This window comes from Lissotriton helveticus, chromosome 5_1 (assembly GCF_964261635.1).
Source record: "Lissotriton helveticus chromosome 5_1, aLisHel1.1, whole genome shotgun sequence".
In the NCBI taxonomy this organism is placed as follows: Eukaryota; Metazoa; Chordata; class Amphibia; order Caudata; family Salamandridae; genus Lissotriton; species Lissotriton helveticus.
Window position 1 is genome coordinate 2,114,917,997 of NC_136065.1, and position 26,063 is coordinate 2,114,944,059.

General features: G+C 46.4%; 1 protein-coding gene across 1 annotated transcript in view; it reads left to right on the forward strand.

The window, feature by feature from the left end:
* The window catches only part of SETX (senataxin), a 570,564-nt gene that overhangs the window by 244,204 nt on the left and 300,297 nt on the right, over window positions 1-26,063 (forward strand). The window contains exons 7-8 of the mRNA XM_078646176.1: window positions 3,022-3,193; window positions 8,383-8,473. Coding sequence (XP_078502302.1) covers window positions 3,022-3,193; window positions 8,383-8,473 — 263 coding nt within the window. The remainder of the gene's footprint in view (window positions 1-3,021; window positions 3,194-8,382; window positions 8,474-26,063) is intronic.

Consider the following 26,063-nt stretch of genomic DNA (forward strand, 5'->3'; position numbering starts at 1 on the left):
CTCACCCATTTCCATATGTACTGCAACCCCTTTCCAAAATGGTCACCTATATGTGCACATCTTCGCAAGAGCTCCTTACCCATTAGAAAATGGCTACTCATGCGTAAGCATGTGCGCATTTGGGTGGCAGGCCATAGTGGTCAAGGTTTCAGATTGCTTACGTATGACATTTCCATGGTTTCGCTGCATGTAGGAATGACCTTCTACTGCCAAATGTGTGACACTTAGAGTCACATTGTATTGTGAAAAAAAACAAGCAATAAAATCCATGTAAAGCGATAAATATCAGCAATGATCAACCTTGAGCAAGGAGAATCTCTCCAAATGTAGAGAAAATACTGCAAAAGCCCTGAAACCAACCAACTAACCAACTTCTCCTTTCTAAGGTGATTGCATTGTAAACTGTTCTGACTGGTGTCTGAGGGACTCAGCTGGACACGGATGTACCTACTGCTGCAGTCAGTGGTGCATCGGATTTACCATCTCGGTCTGCTGCATGCACTCTTGCGCTATCCTCAGCTAAAGTTGAACTCATCTCCTGCTGGAAGGGCAAAGGGAACTTCAACTTGCTGGTAAGGTGTTGGACCCCGGTGGTGCTGATGATCATATGCCTCTTCGGCTCACAAGTTGATCTTTGCTGCAGACAGTGAGCCCTGAGAGGCAGCTGTCAGGCTGCTGCTTTATAACACTAGGGCCAAGTTCAAACAATGATTGTCATGGACATGAGCAGTCTGTGAGCTCCTCTGATTCCAGAATCATTACACCGCAATGGATGCTGACCGAACACACTGTCTGCCACGAGGAAATACATATAAGACATTCTGTATGTCCTACCTGCCACCCCCAGTCTGCATGGTGGCTGCTAAAGAAGTTGCGACCGCAGTGAATTGCAGAGTGCCCTGATGTTTGGACCCGGGGGACATAGCACCACCGTGTCAGTTGCATCAGAAAGAAACTATGCCGGCCCAACTGCAGAGCACTATGGAGCTGGACCTGGGTTCTACTCAAGTAGAGTAGATGTCTGGAGGCAGCCTGGCTCTTCTCTATTACTATGTAATAATAATGCCCGCGAGACTCATTCGAATAAACAAGCCAGGCCCCAGTCATGATGGTGTCAATGGCTACCAGTCACCACCTTGAGCTTGAACCCCCCTCAAACACCTAAAACTGCTAGTGACAGCACACAGCATGATTATAGTAAGGGCTGGAACCTGCTATTGAGTACCACTGCTCAGTAAGAGCTGCTGCAGCGCCTCATCGCCCAATTCACACTGGAGAGTAATTCATGGTCGTCATATATTTTAATGTAATAAAATGTGTTTACTGATCTGCAGTGCATGGCATTTTTGCTGGTCTGGCCTCATTGCAATGTTTTTGTAAAACTTTATTACAAAACATTAAAAGATGACTGCTGGCATTAATTCGCGCATAGGCGCCCCTTTTTTGTTTTTGTAATAGAAATAGAAAGTTTTACACAAATATAAAACGAGCATTTGTTGGAGAAAATCATTCTTGACTATAAGACCTATTGCCTTTGCCAATGTTTTTTAACCATGTTAAATAACATCTCTGCTGCTGTGCAGCATGCCCCTAAAAAAAACCAAATATGATGACGTGGCCACTCTTTTATTTTGTAGTAGTGCGCATGTGTTCAACATACATGCACACACCTGTAAAAGGAAACCGCTTAAACAAATCTGAGAAGGATTGTACTTTATTAAAGCATAATATTAGAAGTCTTTAGAATAGATTAGAGCTCCGGGAGCCAGCTAAGGGAGGTTGGAATAACATGACCCACAGGGGAGAAGCAACATGAAGGAGAGAACACTGGCGAAAGAGAGCACCGTGGAGTGTGAGAGAGCACCACGAGTGCAGGTGGGTGTAACGTGGTGGGATGAAGCCCACCAGGAATACAGCTGGAAAACGCAAGTACTGTTGTGCAGTATTTAAAAAGAAAAGGAAGCATAGAAGCCAGCCAGTTAAGGAGATTTGTAAGTGGCTATGTTCCATGGTGTTGAGAGCACAAGATGGACAGGGTGAAACAAGGAAAGTCATTCAATAGAAATCAAGCAAAGACGAGTGACAGTTAAAGCCAACCACTGGTAAGCAGTGGGCGGGCTGCAAGGCCACTGTTTGTCTTTCACATCCAGACAACTAACGCTGTCTGGTAGCTTCAAACTAAAAATCACTAATTGGCAAAACCAGTGGTCTGCCAGCCAACTCAGACGTATCAGCTATGCCATTGCTTGTTACCCTAAATCCATATTACAGTCCCTTTTAAACATGTATTTAGAAGTGTGTACTTTCATGTGTATTGCTGCTTCACTGCCACCATCTAGGTCTTTCAATGCAGTTTGTGATTTATCACACCATATGTGCTTTATTTGGCTACACCTTGATTTGTAAAAAGTAATTGATCTTATGTTTGGTATTATGCCATATTTTGCCTCCTACCTTGCCAATTAATACTAAAAGAATCAAATAAAAAGAAAGCAATTTGGAGAAATTGTTTTTTACATGCCATAGTATTACATCACCCTGCATGTGGGATAATTCATGTGCTTCCTCCATGCAGTCTCCTCGCCCTCTCCTTGGTATTACGATAGTACTCTAGAATCCCACGCAGTTAATGTTTCTGAGGCATGTGAGAGTGTACTGTTTAATCAAGGAGTAAGTGTTGCCCCCTGGTTGGTGAATTTGATGGACGAGTTAAGATATGTTAAAAAAAATAAAAAAATCCTTGAAGTATCTGGAACCTGTTACATACTTGATGCTTTGCAATGTTCTGTTGACTCGTTATTGGAGTTTGGGATTGCCTCTTCCAGTTGCACATTTGAATCTATGGTCACACCCAACTGCCTGTTATTGTAATTGGTAATATACAGCATTCTTTATATTGTTCAGTTGAGCCTGTTGTGTAAATAATTTCAAGAAGGGAAATAAGTTATCAGTCCGTCACCCGCTAAAAGAAAGAAAACTGCTATTCGTTTGATCTCAGAAAATGTCATGCTTCTGTTTTAGGCAGTGGAGATGATCCTTTTTGGCCAGCTCTTCACTGCTTCATGGTGATCCTGGACAGACTTGGTGCCAAGGTCTGGGGACAGCTGATTGACCCAATCCAAGCTTTCCAGACCATCATCGACAGTCGGAGCTACAAGAATGAGATTGAAAACATTCGGCACAGCACCAGGAGGTCAGTCTATACCCCATCACTTTTAAGGTTTTGGGTTTCGTAAGCTTGTGCCTGAGTGTTATTGGGTAACGTAACCTGCCAGTTGCACTGTCATGATCGAGGTTTTTACTTCTGCCAAATACCATAACACTGTTTATTGGCCAGCTGTATTTGAGGCGTTACTATTATGATTGGTTGATCTGTTTTTTTTTTTGGGTGATTCAATATTGTTTAGACCTCTGTGACTCATGTTATCCAAGTTTATAACTACTGAAGTCTGTCTGCTATGGAGGCTAATGAAGATGACACTTGCGCCGCTAAAGGGGCTGAGCCGCGTCCGGGGCAGCTGAGGCACACAGTCGGCCCGGGCGGCGGTGAGTTCGATATCGCCGCACCTTGGGGCACACAGATGGCAGGCAGGATGGCGCTGAAGGAGTATAGCGCCTCGGGGGCACAGCAGTTATAGTTCGAGCTATAGGAGTTCGAGCTATAGGAAGGGAGCGCTCAGCAGGTCAGTCCAGAAGGCTAGCGCTGGAGGCAACCAGAGCGCTTAGCCAGCAGTGCAGGCAGGGTAGGACAGCAAAGGGGATTAGGCAGGGCAGCGCAGGCTCAGATGAAGACAGAGGGGTGCAGAGGTGGCACGTCCCAGTACCTGGTTGATCCCCCAGTAGTCCTGGTTAGCACAGGTGGGTTTCTTCTTGGCGCTTGGTGGGTCTGGCGCCCTTGTAGATTGTTTCTTGAGGAGGAAGGGGGGGTTGAGTTTGTGACTGGAAGCAGATGGGTCCTTGTAGGTCACTGCAGGTGGTCCCTGGGTTCCCCTCCCGCCGGGCCAGATCAGTGGGCTAGTTCAGTGTTCCTCACACAGCTTGGAAGGCAGCACCTCAGCCCTGTCACTCCCAGTTGTATAGGCTCCTGACTAGGCCCTACCACCTAAGTCTCCTGCATAGGTTCCCCCAGGTCAGTGATGCCCCAACTGACTAAAACGTTTCCCTCCTTTCTTTATATATGCCCAGGTCAGGTGACCACACTCTAAGGCAGCAAAAGCAGACCCCTCCCCTATTCTGGAAGGTTCCAGGAGCTTCCCTACTCTAGCTATGGGCAGGCAAGGCAGACTGGTGTTGCAACAATGTTTAAGGGTCCCATCCAGCTCCTGGCAACTAGGGTGCTCCATAAACACCACGCTGCAGTAGCAGGGGCCTGTGGCAGCCATATTGGGAGAAGAGAGCACCTGCACCTTAGCATTGATTAGCAATGGGGAGCGCCATAAGTTACCTAAGGCCAACTAAAAAGAAGGTGGGAAAAATGAGGCAAGGGCGAAAAAAACAGGGAGAGACCACCCTATGGCTGACAGGTCTAACAACAAGACTTCTAGAATTGTTTTATGTTCAGTACTCGTATATAGATTGCTGACATCCATGACCTTTAAAAGGTCATCTGAATGGCGGGTTATTTCCTTCATCTGTCTCAAAAGATCCTTTGTTTTCCTTATGTATGAGGGTAAAGTTTTAACAAAAGTAGCCAAATGTACATCGATAAATTCGGAAACCTGTTGTGTGTGACCCAGTCCCCAAAATGATGAGTCTACCCAGGTGGATCCTCCCTCCCTTTTGTATTTTTCTGAAGACTTAGATGATGGGAATAAGAGTGCCTTCAATAATAAAATAATTATATTCTTCTGTATCCACCTTAAAACATTTTTCTTTGAGTCTTTTTTTGATCTCTCCAAAGCAAGATTATCAGACCTCATGTAGTTAGATCTATCTTTTTATTGCCAACAGGCCTCCCTATTATAATCTTGGAAGTTCAAAACAGCTACATTGCCTTCTTTGTCTAATCATCTGATAATGATTGGCTCGTCAGACTTCAAATCTTGTAATTCTTTTTTTATTCACATTCGAGTCATGAGCATTATATCTGTATGCATTGACCTCTCTTATTACTAAGTTATGGAAAATCTCAATCACATTATCAGCCTGTATGGGAGGAACAAACAAAGATTATGACTTCAAACTACTTGCCATAGTAGTTTCTGAATCACAATTCAGTTTGTTTACAAGATCCTCTTATCACAATCGTCGAAATTTATCAAAGTAGATATATCAAATCAGCTGTTTGATATTTATAAGGCTATCATCTTTACAAATATGAGAGGGGTTGGCATAACGGCTAAGGCGCTCGACCTCGGACCTGGGGATCTGGGTTCGAGTCTCGGTAACGACGCCAAAAACCTCCTGTGATTCTGGGCAAATCACTTAATCTTCCCCGTGCCTAAAAAAATGAAAGTGTGTCCTCATGTAACGTAACTGGTGCTATGTAAAGCGCTCTGATACCTGATTCGGTTCGGGTCTAGTTCGCGCTATATAAAACTCTAAAAAAAAAAAAAAAAAAAAAAAAAAAAAAAAAAAAAAAAATATGAATGTTCCCTCATTTGAGGTGTACTATCAAAGTATTTCTTCAGTTTGAGGTTACATGTGACTCTGATAAGACCCACTTTCACTGTCAAATCATTCCACATGTTAGTGGGTGCAAAGCTTTAAACACTTGTTGACAACACTTTTTTCTATATCTGTTAAAAGTCTACCCAAAACGTTCAAAACAATGTTTTTTATTTGTTAATTTGCTTTGCTCTGAGCCCTGGTCTTGAATGTTTCATGTCTTCTCGTCCTACCCAGATTAGTGGCATTTCGTCAGGCCCTCCATGTAAACCTAATCTACTGAAATGTGAGACCTGTGAGACCTGTTTGGTATACTTTTATAGTCCCACCTCAATGTGACTTTAATAGTCCCGCCTCGATGTAACCTATACTTAGTGTAAGAAAAGTAAAATCGGTATCTTCTGTGACTTGCATTCCTTATTCTGATGTGTTGTCCAAAAGATGCATATAACTTGAAAAGAATACATGCATAGGACAAAGTAAGATAAAACAATGTGGTTGGCAGAATGTAATATTTTGTCCACATTATGCTTCAGTTTTTCATTTTTATGAACCGAGACCACATGCAGGATGGGCTAAATCTGTGCCACACTTGAAGTTGCCACACGGTCCACATTTGTAATTGAGTGGATAAAGTCCTAATAGAGATAATTACACATATTATTGCTCCTCAACCTATATGTATTTAAAGAAGTGGTCTGAGCATTTAGCACTTGGTAAAGCAAAATTGGTTTCTCACCCAAATCCTGTAGTAGGGGGGCACCTCGGGACCCGTGAGAAGCAGACTACCAAGTGGCTTTCTACGTAGGTAAAGTGGAATAGTAGAATTAATAAATGATGGTAAATGCAACATTCAGGGCAAGTGAGGTGGTTCCGCTTACTGCCATTAGCGGCATCACTTACTTACGTCTGTATTTGCTGCATTGAGCCTACCCTTTCCCACTGTCCCGGAAGTGAGAAAACAAGGATAGTGCAACTGGGTATATTGGGAAGGAGCCTGTGTTAATTCGAGTCATTTGTAACTCGGTCATGCGTAGTGATGTCACAACTCACTTAATGCATTCAGTATGGAATCCTACAGTGTTTTCAATTAAAATGGCATTTAACAGGCGCTACATTGAGCAGTATGTTGTTCGTTCAATCTCCCGTATTAGTATTCCTTTTTCAATTCTTATCACTAACCAAAGAGAAAAAGATGAGGATTGGGCATGCAAATACCCTCATAGTGCCTAAAGTTGTGTGCTGGGTTCAAGTTGCTGATGGACTTTTTTTCTCGTTTTAAATTATCATCAGTTAGAAAGAAGTATGCTTCTAGTATGGGTGTATACGTTGCCTCAATGTTTGGTACTCTGTGCGTAAGTCAGTTCAAATTTTGTAGGGGTTAAAAGAATATATGGCACCAAACCACCATGATACCTAGCTAAACATTAAGAGCTCTACGGTAAACAGAGGGTTTACTAAGTGGGGACAATAGGAAACTGTTCCTGTTACCCGGTCAGTCTAAGATGTCACTCATCTCAAAATCCCCTGTTCATAGGCCATTAATTTGTAAAAGGGAATACCTCCTCAGGGAAGACTGGCAATATTAATTTATGTAATCGCTAATGAAGACCAGAGAATGTCATCATTCAGACCATATGTTTGTGTTTGTAGCTTGATGACCCATTTTGTTCCTTCTCAAGTAATCTGCCCTGCGTGTTGTAGGTCTCACCCAATGTCTCTAGAATGATTGATAAGTGGACAGTTATTTTGTTGCAGGTTGTTCGGCATGGGATGTTTCATGTGTCCTTACTTTGTTTTCATAGTGCATTGCATCTGAGAGCTTTACGGGTGTACTTCCAAATTCTTCTCAGTATCAGAGCCAGCTTTTACCTTGAGTGGTTTTAACCGCAAGGAGTCTGGTGGAGTACACCATTGTGCAGTGTAACAAAAACTTTCATGTACCCAGTCACATATGCTGGACTGCAGTGTAGCCAACATGAGCCCCCATCTTGTAAAACATTGAAAATCAACTCTTGAAATGGCGCCATCCAAGTTTCTGACTATGCAAAAAGAGCAATTGATGGACAGAATGCTGAAAAATGTTAAGCATTCACCCTAGTACAAAGATCTGGGCCTAAATCCATAGTTTGTTTGCTCCCCATGCCATTACAGTTTAAACCCATCTATATGCAAATCAGTTTTGACCTTCCTCCCAATGGAGCAGTGCAGCACAAACTGCCAGGTCGCCGAGCCGGTTTCGGGTATCACCCCTCATCAGCAAGGTAGCTTAGCTCCAGTGGCACGGAGAGCACTGGACCCACGTCTGGGCAACCCGTCCCACAAAGGTGACAAATGCAAAAAGAACAATCATTGGCGCAGAAGTATGAACTGGACTCTTCCCATGGGGAGCAGGGTCAAGGCTGATTTGCATATGGCTGGGAACAAACTGGAATGGCATGGTAAGCAAAAAAACATGGATTTAGGCCCAGATCTCTGTACTGGGGGTAAATGTTTGACATTGTTCAGCATTCCGCCATCAATTGTTCTTTTTGCCTCCATCTTTCTGAGGACATGTTCTTTTGTTTGTCTGAAAAACGGAATTTCTTCTACAGTCGCCTGCCCAGCTCCCTAGAATTGCTCTGTTGCTTTTTCATTCATCCCAAAAACTTACTGCATTGTTTTTCTGCTCAATTGTAAGTGAATTGTGTTGTAGACATGCATTTCAATGCGTCAAATATTGATTCACCTCCTTAAAATGCTATGCCTTATCTCTTTCTATGTGCTTGTTTTAAGAACTAAAATTGAGCCAGACTCGGACTATGGTGATGATCAAGTGACTTGCAGCCAGATGGTGTACGACTTCAATACAGAGAAGCCAAAGAAGGTATTTGCATGTTTTTTGTGGTCTTTGCTTCATGTGCACAAAACATTAATGGGCCCTTGGAGTATTTAAAAACCAGTGAGTATTAACTCCTACTCCACTGTCAAACGCACAAAACACCCAGGTCTATTCATTGTAATGAAACCTAATGTCACTCAGTAAGGAAAGGTTTTCCCTCCAACATGCTAAAGGTAGACATTTGTCATGACAAGAACACTCCCCCACCCTTATGTGGGGTGCTTCATATAGGGTTCCACTTTGTATTGAGCTTCAGAGTGACTGGGAAGAACTGAACAGGGGTTGTGAACCTTAAAATACAGGGGGGTTGTAAAATCCCTAGTGGATGCAAGCAACCTTATTGTACACAGTGAGGTTCAAATGCAGTTCTTCATGCTGGTCATAATGATGAAATGATGGTGAATGTTTCCTAATGCTTAGCATCAAGTTGGAGAGTTTCCTTTCTCAGATTTGAATTTGACAATGTCCCTAAAATCTATTGGGACATGTGCTGGTCAGACCATTCCTCTAGTTCAGGCTGCTAGAAGTTTTCTTCTGATCAAAACCAATTAATTGTGTCCTGATTTAGGGACCACGGAGTGTTATAGTATGACTGATGTTAACTCACATTTTACCCTACTTCATCATCGCCTTAAACAAAAGTAGGTTAGAGCTTCAGACTGTCTACAATAAAGTCTTACCCCTGTTCCTAATTCATAACATTATTTAGGCTGTGTCTAGGATCCCTTCTTATTACCTACTCTTTGTTATTATTGTCTGATCACCCCACATGTCAGTGACCCACATTGCCATGACAGTCATTAGGGTTTTTTTGTTGGTTGGTTGAGCTCCCAGTCTCTTATGAGATGGAAGATCACATTCACAGTCGCCACCTATTTCTTGATCTTTATAACTTTGTTGTCTTTCCTATGCAAGACTATCTTCATCATTTAGTTTCTGTTCATTGGGCCACTGCTACTGGTTCCCTCTTAGTCTATTGCCAGCTTTATAGATTCCTCTAAATTGATGTGTTAAGAAGCATTTAGTACAAATAACCCCTTGAGTGTGGGTGTTGGCAAATGGCCGACACCTGCTCTACCTCCCCAGTGCGTCTGTTGGTCATTAGCTGACACTTGGGAGGCATAAAAAGGACCCTCTGAGGGATTCCTTTATTTTTTTTTTAAACTGACTGCTAGAGAAGAGCATCCTGAGCAGCCTGCTTCTGTTTTTGTTAAGTGTAATGACAATTGGTGCGCAGGGCATCATTACACTAAAGCGCCGGCACTCAAAGTACGGCCCGCGGGCCACTTGCGGCCCACCAGGCCATTCCATGCGGCTCCCGTAGAACTCCGCAAGCGCGGAATCGGCACCATTTCTGCCTGTTGTAATTCCTCGGGCTGCATTTGCCAGGAAAAGCATGAAAGGGGCATGCAATGACAACCAGTGTCTCGCATGCTCACCCCTAGCCCCCTGCCCTCACCTGCCTCTCTGGCGTCACTTGCTCACCCTGCCATTGAGTGCATTGCCTGTGCTGCCTGTGTACTGCTCACTGACAGTGTGGCCTCTTTAATCTTTCAATTGGTGCTGGTAAAACAGAGCTCTCTGTGTAGTTAAATTTATCATTTTAAGGCCCCTGGTTAGGGTTTCAGGCGAGCCCGGACTGTCCTTCCTCATGGTCTCAGAGCTAGCACGTGGTGTAAACAGAATCAATATAATAAGGATCCAGCAATATCCTCACATGGATCCATGGGCTCCGCCTAGCCTTTTGTTTTATGGAATGACTTCACTTTAGGTGCATGGGATGCTACAGGCTCTCACAACAGTGGTGCTACGGAAAGTTTACATGCCTCGGAAGCAGCCCAGTAGGATAATTCTGTATAAATGCCAACCTCCCCACTTTATTAAATTGTGCACTTCCAAGGACAATATTTCTAACATTTACTACAGGCAATTCAGCTTGCTTTGTGCATTGCCTAAAAAAGTGTATTAATTTATAGTCATCCAGCAGTACCTGTCTTGGCACAGATGTAGCATCAGGCCTTTTATGCTTCAGAATTGAACAGCAAATAGCTGCTGGTTTTGGCGCGCATTAGGTAGAGTTAGAGCTGGGAGGATAGGGGCACAGTGTGTATATAGAGATGAATGGACAGAGGCAGAATGAAATGGTAGAGGTACCAGGAAGGGGCAGAGAAAGGAAAAACAGAGGGACTAGCAGACTCCGTATGAATAAAGCAAAAACGCAGAATGAGAAGCACAGTGAGGAGGTATGGAAAGGTTAGGGGTTAACAGAAGAGAGCAAGGGAGTAGGAACAACGTGAAATATGAGCGCAGATTAAGGGTATTGCAGGTTATGAGGAGTGTGAGGGGGTAGGGGCAGAGTAAGGACAGGAATTGTGGGCTGCTTTACACACAAGTACTATATGGAGTGATATATATGGAAGGTGAGTGCTAAGTCAGGGACATGGGCAAGGAAATAGTGAGGAGTAGGACAATAATGGAAGCAATAGCTATGAGCTAGCAGGAGAGTGAAGGGAAGCAGTAAAGTGAAGGTGTAAAACTGAACTGCAGGAAGGACAAAGGGACTGGCTTATCAGTAGAGTAAACAATCAGTAGAGCGAAGGTGTACAGGCACAATGAGTGGGTAGGCGCTGAGTGACGCAGCAGGGCGCAACAAGAGGGTAGGTGTAGAGTGGTGCGTTAAAGTGCAATGAGAGGTTAGGTGTAGGGTGAGGTGTCAGGGCTCAGTGAGAGGGTAGGCAGTTTCAGGGGTGTGGAATTTATTAAAATATCTACTTGTCCATGGGGCAGGTTGCTTCCTAAATGTACTTGTCCTGCAACAAAATCCACTTGTCCCTTTGGTGCCATGTAGTGCTGCCACAAATTATGGCAGCAGTCTCATTATATAAGAGCTCTTATATAGCCTCTCTGATTATGCCAGGGCAAATCCCATAGTAGTGTTTGAATAATATTAATCATTTTATGTTGCCACGTTTCTGCAGATCCACATACTGAGACTGAAGATGGGGGTAAGCAGTAGTTCCAGGGTGGCATGCCCTATTGAGTCTGTGCAAACCTACTAACTTGCATGTTTTAAGGGTTTTCAACAAATCTTCTCTAATCTTTCCCATACTGAGAAATGTTTACTCCTGAGAGTGGCAGATGTAAACCTTCTTTCAGAGTTGTGAAAAAAGTAGTTGGAGGGAAAATGAACTTTCAAACATCCAGGTTTTCACATGAGCAAATCTACACATGCATATTTGCTCATGCTAAAATGCAGTTCACAAATATTTTGTAGAAGTACAATTTCGTGCCCTACTAATGTAAATTCTTGTGAATTCACAAAAGCCATATACCAAAGGTGCACTTTTGAGACTTTCTTTAATAATTGGGCCCCTAATTTGGTCTGGCGTTAACCATGACCTTTTGAGTTTATTAAAATTCTCTCTCTCTCTTTCTCTGAATCGGCTGGCTTCACTGTGAGTGACCGCATTCTGCTCTTTATTTATTTATTTATTTTATTTGCTTATTGAGCGCCTGATTCAATTCCCGAAGGGATATCTCTGCGCTTTTTTTTGCTTCTGCTGTTTATTTTGCTGTTAGTTTTTCAGTTATGAATGAGAATAAAAAGAAGGGATTATTTTAGGATAGTGTGAAAAGGTATGTTTTGAGTTTTTTCCTGAAAGATTCAAGGCTCAGATTCAGTTTCAATGCGATTGGTAGAGAATTCCAGATTATTGGTCCTTTGTATGATAGAGCTCTTCCACCTTGTCTGGCTTTCCGTACTTTTGGAACCTGTAGCAGTAGATGGTTGCTGGAGCGCAGTGCGCGGCCGGGGATGTACGGTACAAATATTTTCTTAAGATATTTGGGACCTGTACCGAACAAGCATCTGTGTATCATGCAGCATATTTTGAACTTGATACGATGCTTTACCGGCAGCCAGTGGAGTTGGTGTAGGAGGGGACGAGAAGGGGTTCTGTGGGGAGCATTTAGGGCCAATCTTGCTGCCGTGTTCTGGACCACTTGTAGTTTCTCCAGTTGTTCTTCATTAGCCGATACGTAAAGGCCATTACAATAGTCCATTCTGCCTATTATGAGAGTTTGAATGAGTGTTTTTCTGTGGTTGTCTGGCAGAAAGGGGAAAACACGTCGGAGCAACCCCACCACATGGAAGCATGCACCTGTCACTTGGGTAGTGTGTTCCTTGAGTAACAGTGCCTGGTCAAGTTTTATACCAAGGTTTTTTACTGTTTGTTTGGGGTTGGGGACCGGACCCAACTCCAGGGGCCACCAATCTGGAGACCACAGGAGAGTTGCCCCCCCAAACAGCATTACTTCGGTTTTTGTGACATTACATTGTAGATAGTTTTGTGCCATCCATCGGGCCACAGGGAGCATATCGGTACACAAAATAGTTTTGTTCAGTGCCAGTAACTAATGTGGCAGTGTGTGCTTTTCTGAGACCAAAACATTTTTTTGTTTGCCAATGTTTGTTATAATGCCGAGGGCCCGGTAGCTCTCACATCAATAAGGTTTTACAAAAGCCATGCCAAAACAAGTCACGCATTGCAAAAACTAAAAAGCTGACCACCAATGTCAGACTGAGAAGTTGGCCTGATGTGCAGTGCTCACTATTCTAGTGATCACTATATATCAGTCCAAACAACCCTTACTGATGATTGGTTGTAAGTCAACCTTATAGACCAGCTATCCTAGTAGCATGGATACGAGCAGTCTAAGGCTAAGACTCTAGAGGGCGTGTTAAGCCAGCTGTTTTACCATCACATTACCCCTTGAACACCCAGTGAAAGGACACCACACAAGTGTTATGAAAATAAACAGTGTATTTATTAGAATCACAACAACCCTGTACTCTTTATGAGGACAGGGTGCTAGGCACACAACAAAACTCTTACGAAAATACTTAAGTTAGCACGTTATACACAAATGCCCGAGGGGCACGAAAAACCATATACTCTAAAAGTGGAATGCGAATTACTAGCAGGTAAGTAACAGTACTAATAGGCTTTGGAATCGCTAGGACTTGACTAGGGAATCGTTAGATTACTACTAGGAGGCCCAGGGGACTCGGGTGCAGAGTGTGCACTCTCACGCGGGATGCGGGACAAAGTCTATGGGAGCTAGAATTCACAAAGTTAGTGTTCACGGGTGAACCCGACCTGGTGGGGAGAAAATGACAGTGGATCCTGACCCTTGGATAGTGAGGCTATGCTGGGACACCGAAGTGCCGAAGTTACCTAGCCCAGGGGCTGCAGCTGCATAGGTCTGAAAAGACGTCGGGAATCCTCGTGCCGGACCAGGAGCCTGGAAGGAAGAAGTTGCTGGCAGGCGACCAGTGAAGAAAAGTTCGATGGATCCAAGCCTGGATCAAGGAAGAAGGAAACCTGAAAGCAGAGGGGACCAAGTTCTTGAATCACTAGCCAGTGATTAAGTGGGCACCAGGATGGCACCGGGCGAAGTCACCGCAGTCAGGTGAGTGGGCGCTGCTGGGCTCTGCAGTCTCTCGGACCAGGAGGCGTCGTCGGCGACCAGGATGGAGGTGCGAGCTGTCCCACGAAGGTTCTTGCTGTCGACGTCGCTGGACCCAGGATTGGGCAACAAGTCTTGGCAAATGCAAGGCCCACGCGGTGGACCTAAAATGGCGTCTCAGCTGGACCAGGAGGGTCCAGGGTACTTCTCCGACGGAGGGAAGCAAGGGCCAGTCTGGAGCAACCAGACCAGCAGCAGTGTTGTCGTCGGGCGTCGTTCGGAAGGCCACAAGCCAGCGGGCTAGTAGCCAAACAACGCGGTGAGCAGCAAAAAGCAGAAGGGCCCCACGCCGATCGTGGAGATGCTGGGGGGCTGCTCTTCGGTGCTGGAGCTGCTCAGGGTGGGGGCTTCTCGGACCCCAAAGCACTCACCAGGAAATTACTCGGTGGGCTTGCTGTGCAGAAGTCGTGCAGTCTTGGCGATGGCCGGTCCCTCGAGGTCTCGTCGCACCCACGGTTCTCAGCTGGGCTGTAGAGGTGGGTAGAGGTCAGAGGTGCCAGGGAAGCCGGGTCTCGTCGAGCTGGGCAGTCGGATTCCGGAGGAAGGACGTGCAGCAGACCGCAGTGTTCTTAGATGGTGCCTGCGGATGCAGGGTGACTACTCCTTAGCCACAAGGGAGAAATCTTAGGAAGAAGTCTTGAGTTCCTTTCGTAGAAAGTAGTTTCAGGATTCAAAGATGATCTGATTTGGAAGGGGGCCAGTCTCTACCTTTATCTGGGAAAAGGGGGCTGGCACACGACTAGGTCCTGCCCTATGGGTGGGACCAGGAGGGGGGTGGTTACACCCACTTCCTTGGCGGGCTTTCCCCAGGCCAGGGGCTGGAGTGCCCCTAGAACTGGTTTCAGCCGGCCTATGCAAAGTGAGCACCGGGGTGCCACTTGCAGTCACCTTCCTCTAAAGCCCTGCCTACCTACAATACACAAAACCCTGTCTGGGACGGTGCTGGCACCGCCCCTGGCAGGAAACCCTTTGTCCTTATCTCCTGCTCTGGGAGGACTCCCAGCAGCAGGAGGGCAGACTTGTGTCTCGGTGGCAGCATCCATTTTGTGGATGCTAAGGCTCTGTCTGACTTTTAACCGGGTTATAGGTTACATGCATGTCGTGTCCCTCTAGAAGGGTGGAATGCTAACCCCGTCGCCAGAATTGGCGAGGGGTTAGTATTCCAATTCGTATGACACCTTACTCGACATGTTTTGATAAAGCGATACCAGAGTTGGCATTTAACCGCGAGGATTATAATGCACTTAAGAGTATATGGTATGCGATATCATGGAAACGGCTAAGGGATGGATCCCGAATGCCGCAGACAGGCTCAGCTCATGCCAGAGCACCATCTCACACGATTCCAAGCACTCTGCCTTCAGGATTGTTAAGGCCTGCCATAGGAGTGACTGATAGGAGATCTGTGTGTCCATTTTAGGGTTAGATATAGGTATACTATACCTAAAGCAAAGGGTGAGTACACCACCTTGCCCCAGCTGTCGTGCAGCCAGTTGTGTCAGTTTTAGTTAGTCAATCCAGGGGTGGCATAATACATGCTTCAGCCCCTGGGAGACTTCTGGGTGCACCTCAGCCCTGGGTACAGGGACTTGGAGAGGGCCCAGTGCCAATTCAGTACCCGAGTACAATTTGGATAGAGAGAACAGCTAGGCTGTGGGTCTGATTAGCAGGCCCACAGCCAGGGAAAGTCGTAAACCAGTGCAGCAAAAATCTGGGTGATCATAGGATTTCAGACCCTACTCTCCTACACAGACCTACTGGCTTTGCCAAGGCTTGTTTATTTTTGTTTCCCATAATCTTATTGAAACTGGTTACACAAATTTTCCAATATGAATATTTTTGGGAAATACTAGCATGCATCAACACATTTTACTAAATGATGCTGCAAAGAAATGGTACCTGAAATTTTACAGTAGTTTAGTAGTGTACACATTTTCATACTGGAACCGCTGTCAGTAGTGCAGTCAGAACGTACTTTTACTTGGAGCGCTCTCCCTAATAATAAAGGCTTTCAATTATTAAACCATAAAAACAAGTTTGAACAGCATTAACACATGCACACAAATATTAACTTAACTACAGGCAGTACCTTTCCCTGAACTGCAATATCTGCTAGTTGGTCAAGGCCACTTTTTCAAACATCTACTGACTGGGGGGGGACTAATTTACAATCTTAGTAGAGCATGTGGATCTACAGCCACACATGGTACAAATGGAAATTATTACTTATTCTGTAACCGTCTGTAGTGCTGTAGATTCACATCACATCCGTCCACCCATCCTTCCCCAGAAAATACTGTTGATCAGATGTTTTCTATCTCTTTATTATTCTCACTTTCTTATGCACTGCACACTGTCTTGACAATGCCCTTCACTTACACTACTTGCCCGCTGACTGGAAAACAGTCTGAGAAGCCGCTGTGGTGATGTATTCTGAAGCAGAAGTCACAACAATAGATGGCAGGAGTATGTATAGCATGTGAACTACAATGCTATATGCTACAAATGGATGGTTACGCATTATTTTTGTGTGTATATACCTCCTAACCCCCAACTCCTGAAGTGCCCTTTTCTACTGTTGTGTGTGATTCTTATGTGCACTCTGCCTCCATCCATAACAGTGTACTGCGGCATAATGGATCAGTCTGCTTCAGCCGTTGGGTCTATTGCCCTGTGAGTGACAGTATTTATTTGATAAAACACACAAGATGATGGGCGGAATGTTGCACATTGGCAAAACATTCCCCCCTAGTCACAGATCTGGGTTTAATCCATCGTTATTTTGCTCAACACGCCACCCCAGTGCAGACATGGCCATATGCAAATCAGTCTTGACCCTGTGACTCATGGGAACAGTCAAGCCCGAACTGCCAAGCCATGTCTTCCCTGGACCGGAATCAAGCATCCTAGGACCGGTTTCTGGCTATCAGCCGTCGTCAGCCAGGATAGCTTGACTCCAGTGGCGTAGTGAGCATGGGACCCATGTCTGGGCATACCCTTCCCACATAGGGCGAACAGCAAAACACACAAGATGATGGACGGAATGTTGCACATTGGCAAAACATTCTCCCCCAGTCACAGATCTGAGTTTAATCCATCGTTATTTTGCTCGCCACACCAGTTCAGACATGGCCATATGGAAATCAGTCTTGACCATGTGCCTCATGGGAACAGTCCAGTCCGAACTGCCAAGCCATGTCTTCCGTGGACCGGAATCAAGCATCCTAGGACCGGTTTCTGGCGATCAGCCGTCATCAGCCAGGATAGCTTGACTCCAGTATTTATTTTATCACATGCATATCCGTCTGAAAAAGTATGTACTTCAGTGTTGCAGCTTGTTATTCATTTTCTCCTTTTGTAGATCCCTTTTCATTTATTTTCTTCCCCTCAAAACTTTCCTTTATTGGATCACACTACAGTTCCCCAAGCAGCTGATTTTATCTGCGGTTGCCGCATCCGCCATGGCCACCACCTCTACCCCACGTGCCGACCATGAAGTGGTATTGACCGTAGTGCATCGTTGATGTATTATTCCAAGACTTTGTTTCTAAATGGGGTGAAGATGCTGGATCATTAGTACAGTTATACACTACCTACAACACCTTTGCTATAAGGCCACCCTCTTAGTTTAATTTAATTTGTTGCAAGCATTTTTCATCCATGTTTAGGAGGCAGCATGCATTCTCCAGTATTGAATCTTTCATAGATTCACATGATTGTATCTTCCCCGTTGTCATGGTGGAAGTCTCACGGTAAAAGAATAACAACAGCAGTAAAAGAAAAACACTACATAGACAACCCATAGGGAAGTATATAGTTTGGTAGCTTATCATTATTGTGTGGTCCAAACACCAACCAATCAGCTGCCAGCCCTGAGATCACAATCCCCAGCCGAGCCACCATACCTCAGATTTCTGACCGCCATTGTGTGAGAAGGAGTCTCCCTGAGCTTTGCTCAGTTCTTGATACTTGGTGAACTTTTAACCTATCTACAGCTCTTGGATTGAGGTACTGTTTTTCCTCTCTTATTTCACCATGTCTGAAGGCTCTTAGAAGAGGCTTTTTAGATCTTGTAAATCTTGTGGGAAGGCCAGATTATATTCTGAGGACCCTCACAAAGAATGCCTATTCTGCCTTCACCCTAAGCACGTCCCTAAGGAGTGCAAGTACTGTCACACTCTTTCTGTGAAAACCTTGAAGGACAGAGAAGCACGTTTGTTGTTATGGCTTCAAAAGAAGAAGAATACCTTAGACTCTGAGTCTGATGAGGGAGCTAAAGGACACTCCTCTTCTAAACATAAGAGGGAGTTGTATGAAGAGAAAGTTGAGGCGAAGAGACAGAAAATGGAAAAAGCAAAACCTAAAGACTCATCGACGTCTTTACTTCAAACACCCCTCAAAAAGTTTTCTGAGACAAAAGCTCCATCGTCGCTCCTGTCGACGAAGACCAAGGTTTCTTCAGTTTCGATGCCGACTAAGACGTTGACTACCTCAGCGTCGACTACGTCCACGACGACCATCTCGACGACGATTGTATCGTCAACGTCTTTGACGACGAAGATCTCGTCGACGACGACACCGTCGCCGTCAAGACCGTCAACGACGAGTGCTCAATCCTCGTCGAAAAGCATACCATCTTCGACGAGTGCTCAAACCTCATCAACGAGCATACGGTCGACGACTTTCAAGACTCCAATGACTAGATCCATCACTTTAAAGACTTTTCCATCGTCAACAGGCTCGTCGAAGGACCAGAAAACAGCAGAGTTTATTGCATGGACAAAGATTTCGGCATTTCCACCTTCTAAACTTTTGCATATACTGGAATCAGAAGTTGAATGCCCTTACGGAGCAGCTTATTGCCTTTTGCAACTCCAAATTAAAGTCATGACACAGATGAAGAGAGGACGTTGAGGAAGTTCAGGAAGAACTGTTGTTTAAGATCATCATGTTCAAGGTTCCTCAAGGTATGAGTCATTTCAACACGCCTATGAGTATGAGGAAGAGGATAATGTCAAGGAAGATGCAATATCTTTGCCGATTTCCCTAGTCTCTGACTTAAGACAAATGATCAACGACTACTATCGTCGTTTTCCAGATGCCAATACTCCTGCAGCCAACACCACGAAGGTACCTCAGCAGATTGTTCAGACTCAGGTAGTTCAGCCTCCACTTCAGGTGCAGACGGTGCATACCCCTAAAATAATAACAATTAGGGATGACTTTGCGGAAAGCGAACCGGAGGAACAGCCAGAGAAAGGTGAATTAATACAAGACGACCCTGGGGTCAATGAGTGGGATCAATATGTAACATCCCCATCTCCGGCAAACTCACCATCGGAAGACATTGGTGGTTTCCATGACTTAATGGAGAAAGCTTCCAAAAGGTTTGAGCTTCCTTTGCCGGTACAGGAAAATTAGTGTTTCCTATACTACTTTAAAAACTTTGAGGGAATCGATAAGAACAATACCAATTATTGATCATATCTGGAATGACGGACTGAAGATATTGAAAAATTCGGCCTCTGTGGCAGTATCAGTTCCGAGGATAGAGAAAACGTATTGTGCCCCCGAATCAACGTGCCTGATCGTTCATCCCTGACCGGAGTCGGTAGTGATGCTGGTGACGCAGAGATGCTCCAAGAACCCGGTATCTACTTTGTCGGCTCCCCCTGACAAAGAGGGGAAAAAGACGGATCGCGCTGGAAAACGCTGTGCAGTGTTGGCAGCGGCTTCAATCAAAGCTACAAATGCTTTTGCACTTGTCAGTCATTTCAACCAACAGATGTGGTCAGACATTGCTCCACTTTTAGCTCATCTTCCGGAAGACAAGAAAGAAGAGGCGGCTGTAATTTTACAAGATGGATCTAGAGCTGCTTCAGAGTCAATCAATATAGCCATGGACATTTCGTCTATTGGATTCAGACAAATGGCTGGAGCAGTATCGCTTCGACGACAAAGGTGGCTGAAGGCTACATCTTTCATGCCTGAAGTGCAGGCAAAGATCGTTGATATGCGTTTTGATGGTCAGAACCTTTTCAGAAAGCATATAGACGAGGCATTGCAAGGAATAAAAGCAGACACGGACACTGCAAAAGCCTTAGGCTCTCTGCAGCAAGAAAGATTTCAAACTTTTCGTGGAAGAGGTTCAATAGGTCAGTTCAATCAAACATCTTCCTTTCAATCTAACAGGTATCAACAAGGATACCGTCAATACAATAATAACAGCAATTTCGCTCCTCTAACACCTCTTAAAAGCAACAGTCTAGAAGAAAGCCTGCTGCGAGGGGAAGGGCACCGGACTCCAATAGGAGACAGTGACAATATTCATGCGCCGTCCACCACGTCACGCATCAATCAGATTCATTACCTTTCTTGCTATTTTCATCAGTGGCTGTTAATAACATCGGACAGATGGGTGTTGGATATTATACATCAAGGCGACACTCTGGAGTTTATACTAAGACCTCCAGCGCGACCTCCCATTCACAGTAACCAGAACCATCCCTCAGCGCTCAAGGCGGAAGTCTTGGCACTCATTGTGAAAGGAGCTATAGAGGAAGTTCCAACTCTACAGCAAGGGAAAGGATTCTACTTGCATTTTTTCCTCATAAGAAAGAAGCAGTCCACCAAATGGAAACAGGTAATGGATCTCAGAGGCCTGAACAAGTATATCAAGACAACCTCGTTTCGGATGCTGTTGCTACAAGAGATTTTCATAATGTTGCACAGAGGAGATTACATGGCATCGTTAGATCTCTTAGATGCCTATTTTCACATTCCGATTCACATCAAACACAGGCAGTATCTATGATTTACAGTGGCGGGGTGTCACTACCAATTCAAGGTGTTACCCTTCGGCCTCAGGTGCCGGTCACAGCGCACTTGAGACAACAATGCCACCAAATATATCTGTATCTGACGACTGGCTCATAAAAGGTGCATTGTTCAAAGAAGCACGACGAGCCCTGGAATGCTGCATGGTTTTATTCCAAAATTTAGGACTGCGGATCAACATGGAAAAGTCTTCCTTACTTCCAGCACAGTCTCTCAAGTTTTTAGGAGCCAGATTACAAACTCCGGAAGCAAAAGCGTATCCTTCGGAAGAGCGCACGCAAAAAATAATGGAACTGACAGCACGATTAAAAGCAAAAAGGTACACTTCAGTGAGAACCTTCAAATCATTGCTGGGAATGATGTCATCCTGCATTCCTTAAGTCCCCAATTGTCGACTTTGCATGCGGCAGCTGCAAGAGTTACTCGACCAGCAATACAAGCCCAAGGTGCCTTCGAGGGTCAAATTACTATCAACCCTCAGATCAGAAAAGCTCTGTCATGGTGGGGCATCAGGGACAACTTATCAAAAGGTCTACTGTCCATCACCACCCCCTTTTCTGAATCATACTAAAGCAAGGCGGCACAAAGTCAAAAAGCCTCTCAGCGCAAGCCCAGGAGATTTGGAACTGGATGCTACAACACTACATTTTCCTGCAGGTCCAGCATGTTCTGGAAGTACACAACACCAGAGCAGACCACCTGAGCAGATCGGCCTCAATCTGTCACGAATGGGAACTGAATCAAACTCAGCTATTAAGGATATTCAGATTATGGGGGCGTGGCTAGCCGGGCAGCGAAATGGCCGCTCTGTGAGCGAGCTCCGCCGGCTACATCACCTAATCCTTAATTGATCCTGCTCCGAGACCCTGAGGACCCCTGCTCTATCCGGGGATAGTTGGCAAACACCCATCGGCACATGAAACCGGAGTTTGCGGAGCCTGCGTTGCTGAGCTGCTGGGAGATCGCCGCTGGCAGGTCGGCCGACCTGCGCGACTTCCGAGACCCGCGGCTGCGGAGCCGGAAACTGGACGCCGCGACCTAACATAGAGCGCGGCTTGCGAGGCCGCTGGAGATCCGCTGTGACGGGAGGCGGGAGCCTGGCATCGAGGAGATAGCAGCCCGGAACTACGCTGGTGAGTCCCTGCTGCCTTTTGGAGGTGACCTGACGCGAGGCTGACCTGCAGGCATGGTGTACCCGAAGATCGTCATATGAGAGGCGGCCGCTGCGAGTACTCCTGGTTTGGGTCTACCATCTTGCTGAGGCGGGCTTACACGGGTCGGGGCTGCCTATGATCGAATAGAGGGCCGTGATAGTGGGCTGCTTCTGGAGGTCGGAGAGGAGTGGGCAGCGGAGGTGCTTTGCGGGGGTGACGGATTCAGCCTACTGCCCCCCTACATATGTGCGCTCTGGACAGGGCGAGCGTCCTGGCGTTATACGCCGAGCCTGCGTTTCTGCTTGCACCTCTTTGCCCGGGATACTCCGTTGTGGAACCGAAGCACCTGCCACAAGACCCCATTGCCCGGGGACCCTCGTTCACTGCTGCGAAGTTGGTGAGCCCGCCATTTTGGGCTCTGGTATTCTCCTGCGCCACACACTGCCGGCGGAAGGAGACGGATGAAATACTCGCGGGACGTTTGGAGGAACGGTCCGGTAATACACACCCTGGGACATTACTCCTACTGTTAATATACCCCACCAGACACTGAGCATACCACCATAGAAACGTTGTAGTCTGAACAGACCGTGGAGTACCGCGACATCAGCGCTGCAATGGGGGGGAAGAATGATGCTAGACAGCCCAAAATCAGTTTCGAGAACAAACGCCCACCTAGGCAATCTGTGCCTGCTGCAGATGGAGGTGAGTCGTCGTCGCAAGGAGTTCCGGCAGACATAGACTTCGGGGCACTGATCATGGAAGTGAGGTCAAGCCTGAAAAGTATCGACACCAAACTTGATGCCATGGCCTCGCAACTCGAGTCGGTGAAAACCAAAGTGGATGCCCATGAGACCAGACTGGATTGCTTAGAGAATAGGCACACTGAATGCTGCGAATTCCAACAGCAGGCCAAGCAACACATCACGGACCTGGAAAGGGCACTGGAAACTCTGCGGGCTAAGTCGGATGATTTGGAAGCTCGTTCCCGTAGGTCCAACGTCCGAATAACGGGAATTCCGGAGACGACGAACATTGGCAGAATGGAGGTATATGTGACGGAACTGCTGCACGAACTATTTGATCCGGACCTCTCGTCGGTGTTCACAGTGGAAAGGGCGCATAGATCACTTGGCAAGAAACCACCGGTGGGTGCGCCGCCTCGGCCTATCCTTGCTAAGCTGCTAAATTACCAGGACAGGGACCTTATCTTACGTCTGGCCAGAGAAAAGGGTAAAATCACACATAAAGGCAACAACATCTCCTTTTTTCCAGACTTTACCCCCCTGGTGCAAGCGGCCCGTAAAGAGTTCATGCCGGCTAAGAAACTGTTGGTGCAAGCCGGTGTTCAGTACTCGCTGTTGTATCCGGCGAAACTAAAGGTGGTGTATGATAATGCCACACACTTCTTCACGGATGCGCAGTCCGCGCTCAAATTTGCCAAACACATAAACGGTCCGGGGGCGAGGCGGAAGTCGCCCAGGTTGGAAGAACAATCTGCGCACCTCAGTGATAATGACTGATTGAGATACGGTTGTAAGTATTGTGATGTGTCTGCCTGGTTAACACGCGACCAAGCTCGTAGCCCTGATGGCCCCAGCACCCCCTACTATGGGTCAGGTATTGACTTTGGCATGTTTCGTGATCTGGCGGGACTCCACCTGCATTTTTGTTGCTATCGAGACCATGCTACCTATATAGATATTGCTGGGGGAATGTTGATTGAGTATGGGGTGGGGACACCCTCCGGGCTCGAGAGCTAATCACTCACATGTAGCCACCCTGTTTCCACAGGGGTGTACGCCAGGAGCACCATGCCCCCATGGGGTGTATCCCACTGTTTTTGATGTTGGGTATTCGTCACGCCTTGCGTGTCTTTAACAGGGATATGTCACAACCTGATTGGGGGGTTGGTGAGGGAGGAGGGAGGTGGGGGGTGTTTGGTGAGTTGTTGTTTTTAGTTACGAACTGGTGCACTGTAAACTGCTCTATATCTTCTTCTTTGCGCAGATGGTTTTTGTGTGTGACTGGTGCGACACTGGGGGTGCGGAGAGGGGGGAGCCCGGTGGAGAACCCACTGCTTCCACGACGCTTCGGAAATGGGGGGGGTTAAACTATGGACTTGGAACATTCGAGGCCTTGGGGATTATAAAAAAGCCCAATTGATGCATAGTATGTTGGCTAGGCATAATGTGGAAGTTTGTTTTCTGCAAGAAACTCACCTTAATGCGACCCCTTCGCCCAGATTGAAACATTCAAGGTGGTCGAATATATATTCAGCGATATACTCTAACTATGCAAGGGGGGTGGCTATTCTTGTCCGAAGGGGGTTAGATTGGCGGGAACACACTTGTGTGCTGGATAAAGATGGGCGGTATGTTATACTGCATGGTTCCTTAAACGGGAGGCCGATAATACTGGCGGCCATCTATGGTCCGAATGTGGACGATCCAGATTTCTTTAGGAACGTCTGGGCACAGATTGCATTGTTGGACTGCCACTCGATTGTTGTAGGTGGTGATTTTAATGTTGTGCTGAATGATGACATGGACAGGAGGGGTACGAGTAGACCCACACACGCTAGAGCGCGCCAAGCTGTCCTAGATGTAATGGAGGAGGGGTTGTTATCAGATGTGTGGAGGGTCAGGCACCCGGAGGAGAGGGCGGGTACTTGTTACACATGCCACCAATCTGCTTGGTCCCGACTGGACTTCTGGCTGGTGTCACCGGAGGTGGCGACATGGGTGGCGCGGGCTGACATTCAGGCTAGGTCCCTCTCCGATCACGCCCCCTGCCTGCTGGAGTTGTGTGTGCCCGATACCGTTCACCGAGCGTTCACATGGCGCTTGCCCCCTCACGCCCTCACAGACCTGGTGTTCACTGAAGAGATCCGAGAGGATATTGTTAAATACTTTGCAGAGAATGAGGGCTCGGCTTCCTCTGAGGCCATAGTGTGGGACGCCTTCAAAGCGGTTATTCGGGGTCAGTGCATAGCAAGGCAGGCGGGGGTGCTGCGTACTATCAGGCAAACACTGGCAGGGTTAGAGCGGGAGTTGAGAGACCTGGACCTGGCCTTCTGCCAGGACCCGACTTTGGAGCTTGCAGGCAGCTTAAAGACCAAACTGCTTGCCTTTAATGAGGAGGCGCAACGGGAGGTAAAGTTGCTGGGAAGACAGGCTGAGGCCCGCAGATATGGGGAGGGGGACAGGCCCAGTAGAACCCTGGCTAGGCTAATAGCTCCTCGTACACAGTTGCACTACATACATACCATTCACAACAGCCAGGGCTCTCTGGTTATGGGACAGGAGGCAGTACTACACGCCTTCACTGACTTCTACGCATCCTTGTATGCGTCAAGACAGCCCAGTGCCCCTGCATCCCTGGAGGGTTTCCTAGACTCTATAGCCCTAGTTTGGTTTAATGAGAATCACAGGCAGTACATGGACCTCCCAGTTACCGCTCAAGACATTGCTCAGGTAATAAAAAGCATGCCGGCCAATAAAGCCCCTGGCCCTGACGGCTTGACGACGGCTTTCTACAAAACGTATGTGGAGGAGCTGGCGCCGAAACTACACTCTGTGTTTGTGGAGGCCCTTGAACTAGGCTCCCTCCCGGACTCCATGAGAGAAGCCCTGATCATCACATTATTAAAACCTGACAAAGATGAACTGTCCCTGGACTCCTATAGGCCCCTTTCCCTGATTAATGTGGATGCCAAAATTTATGCCAAGGTCATCGCAGACAGATTGCAGCCACTGTTGCCCATTGTTGCACTCCCGGACCAATCTGGGTTTATACCTGGCCGGGCCACGTCGCACAATCTCAGGACCATCTTTTCTATCCTACATTACCTACACCCCTCTGTCCAGGCTGTGGTGGTGTTCTTGGACGCCACCAAAGCATTTGACTCCCTGGAATGGCTTTACTTGTTCAGAGTTCTGGGTAGGATGGGATTCAGCCGGAACTTTATCACTCTAATTCAGCTACTGTATGATGCACCCAGAGCTAGGGTGAGGGTGAACGGCCTCGTGTCGGCACCCTTTGACATTTCCAGG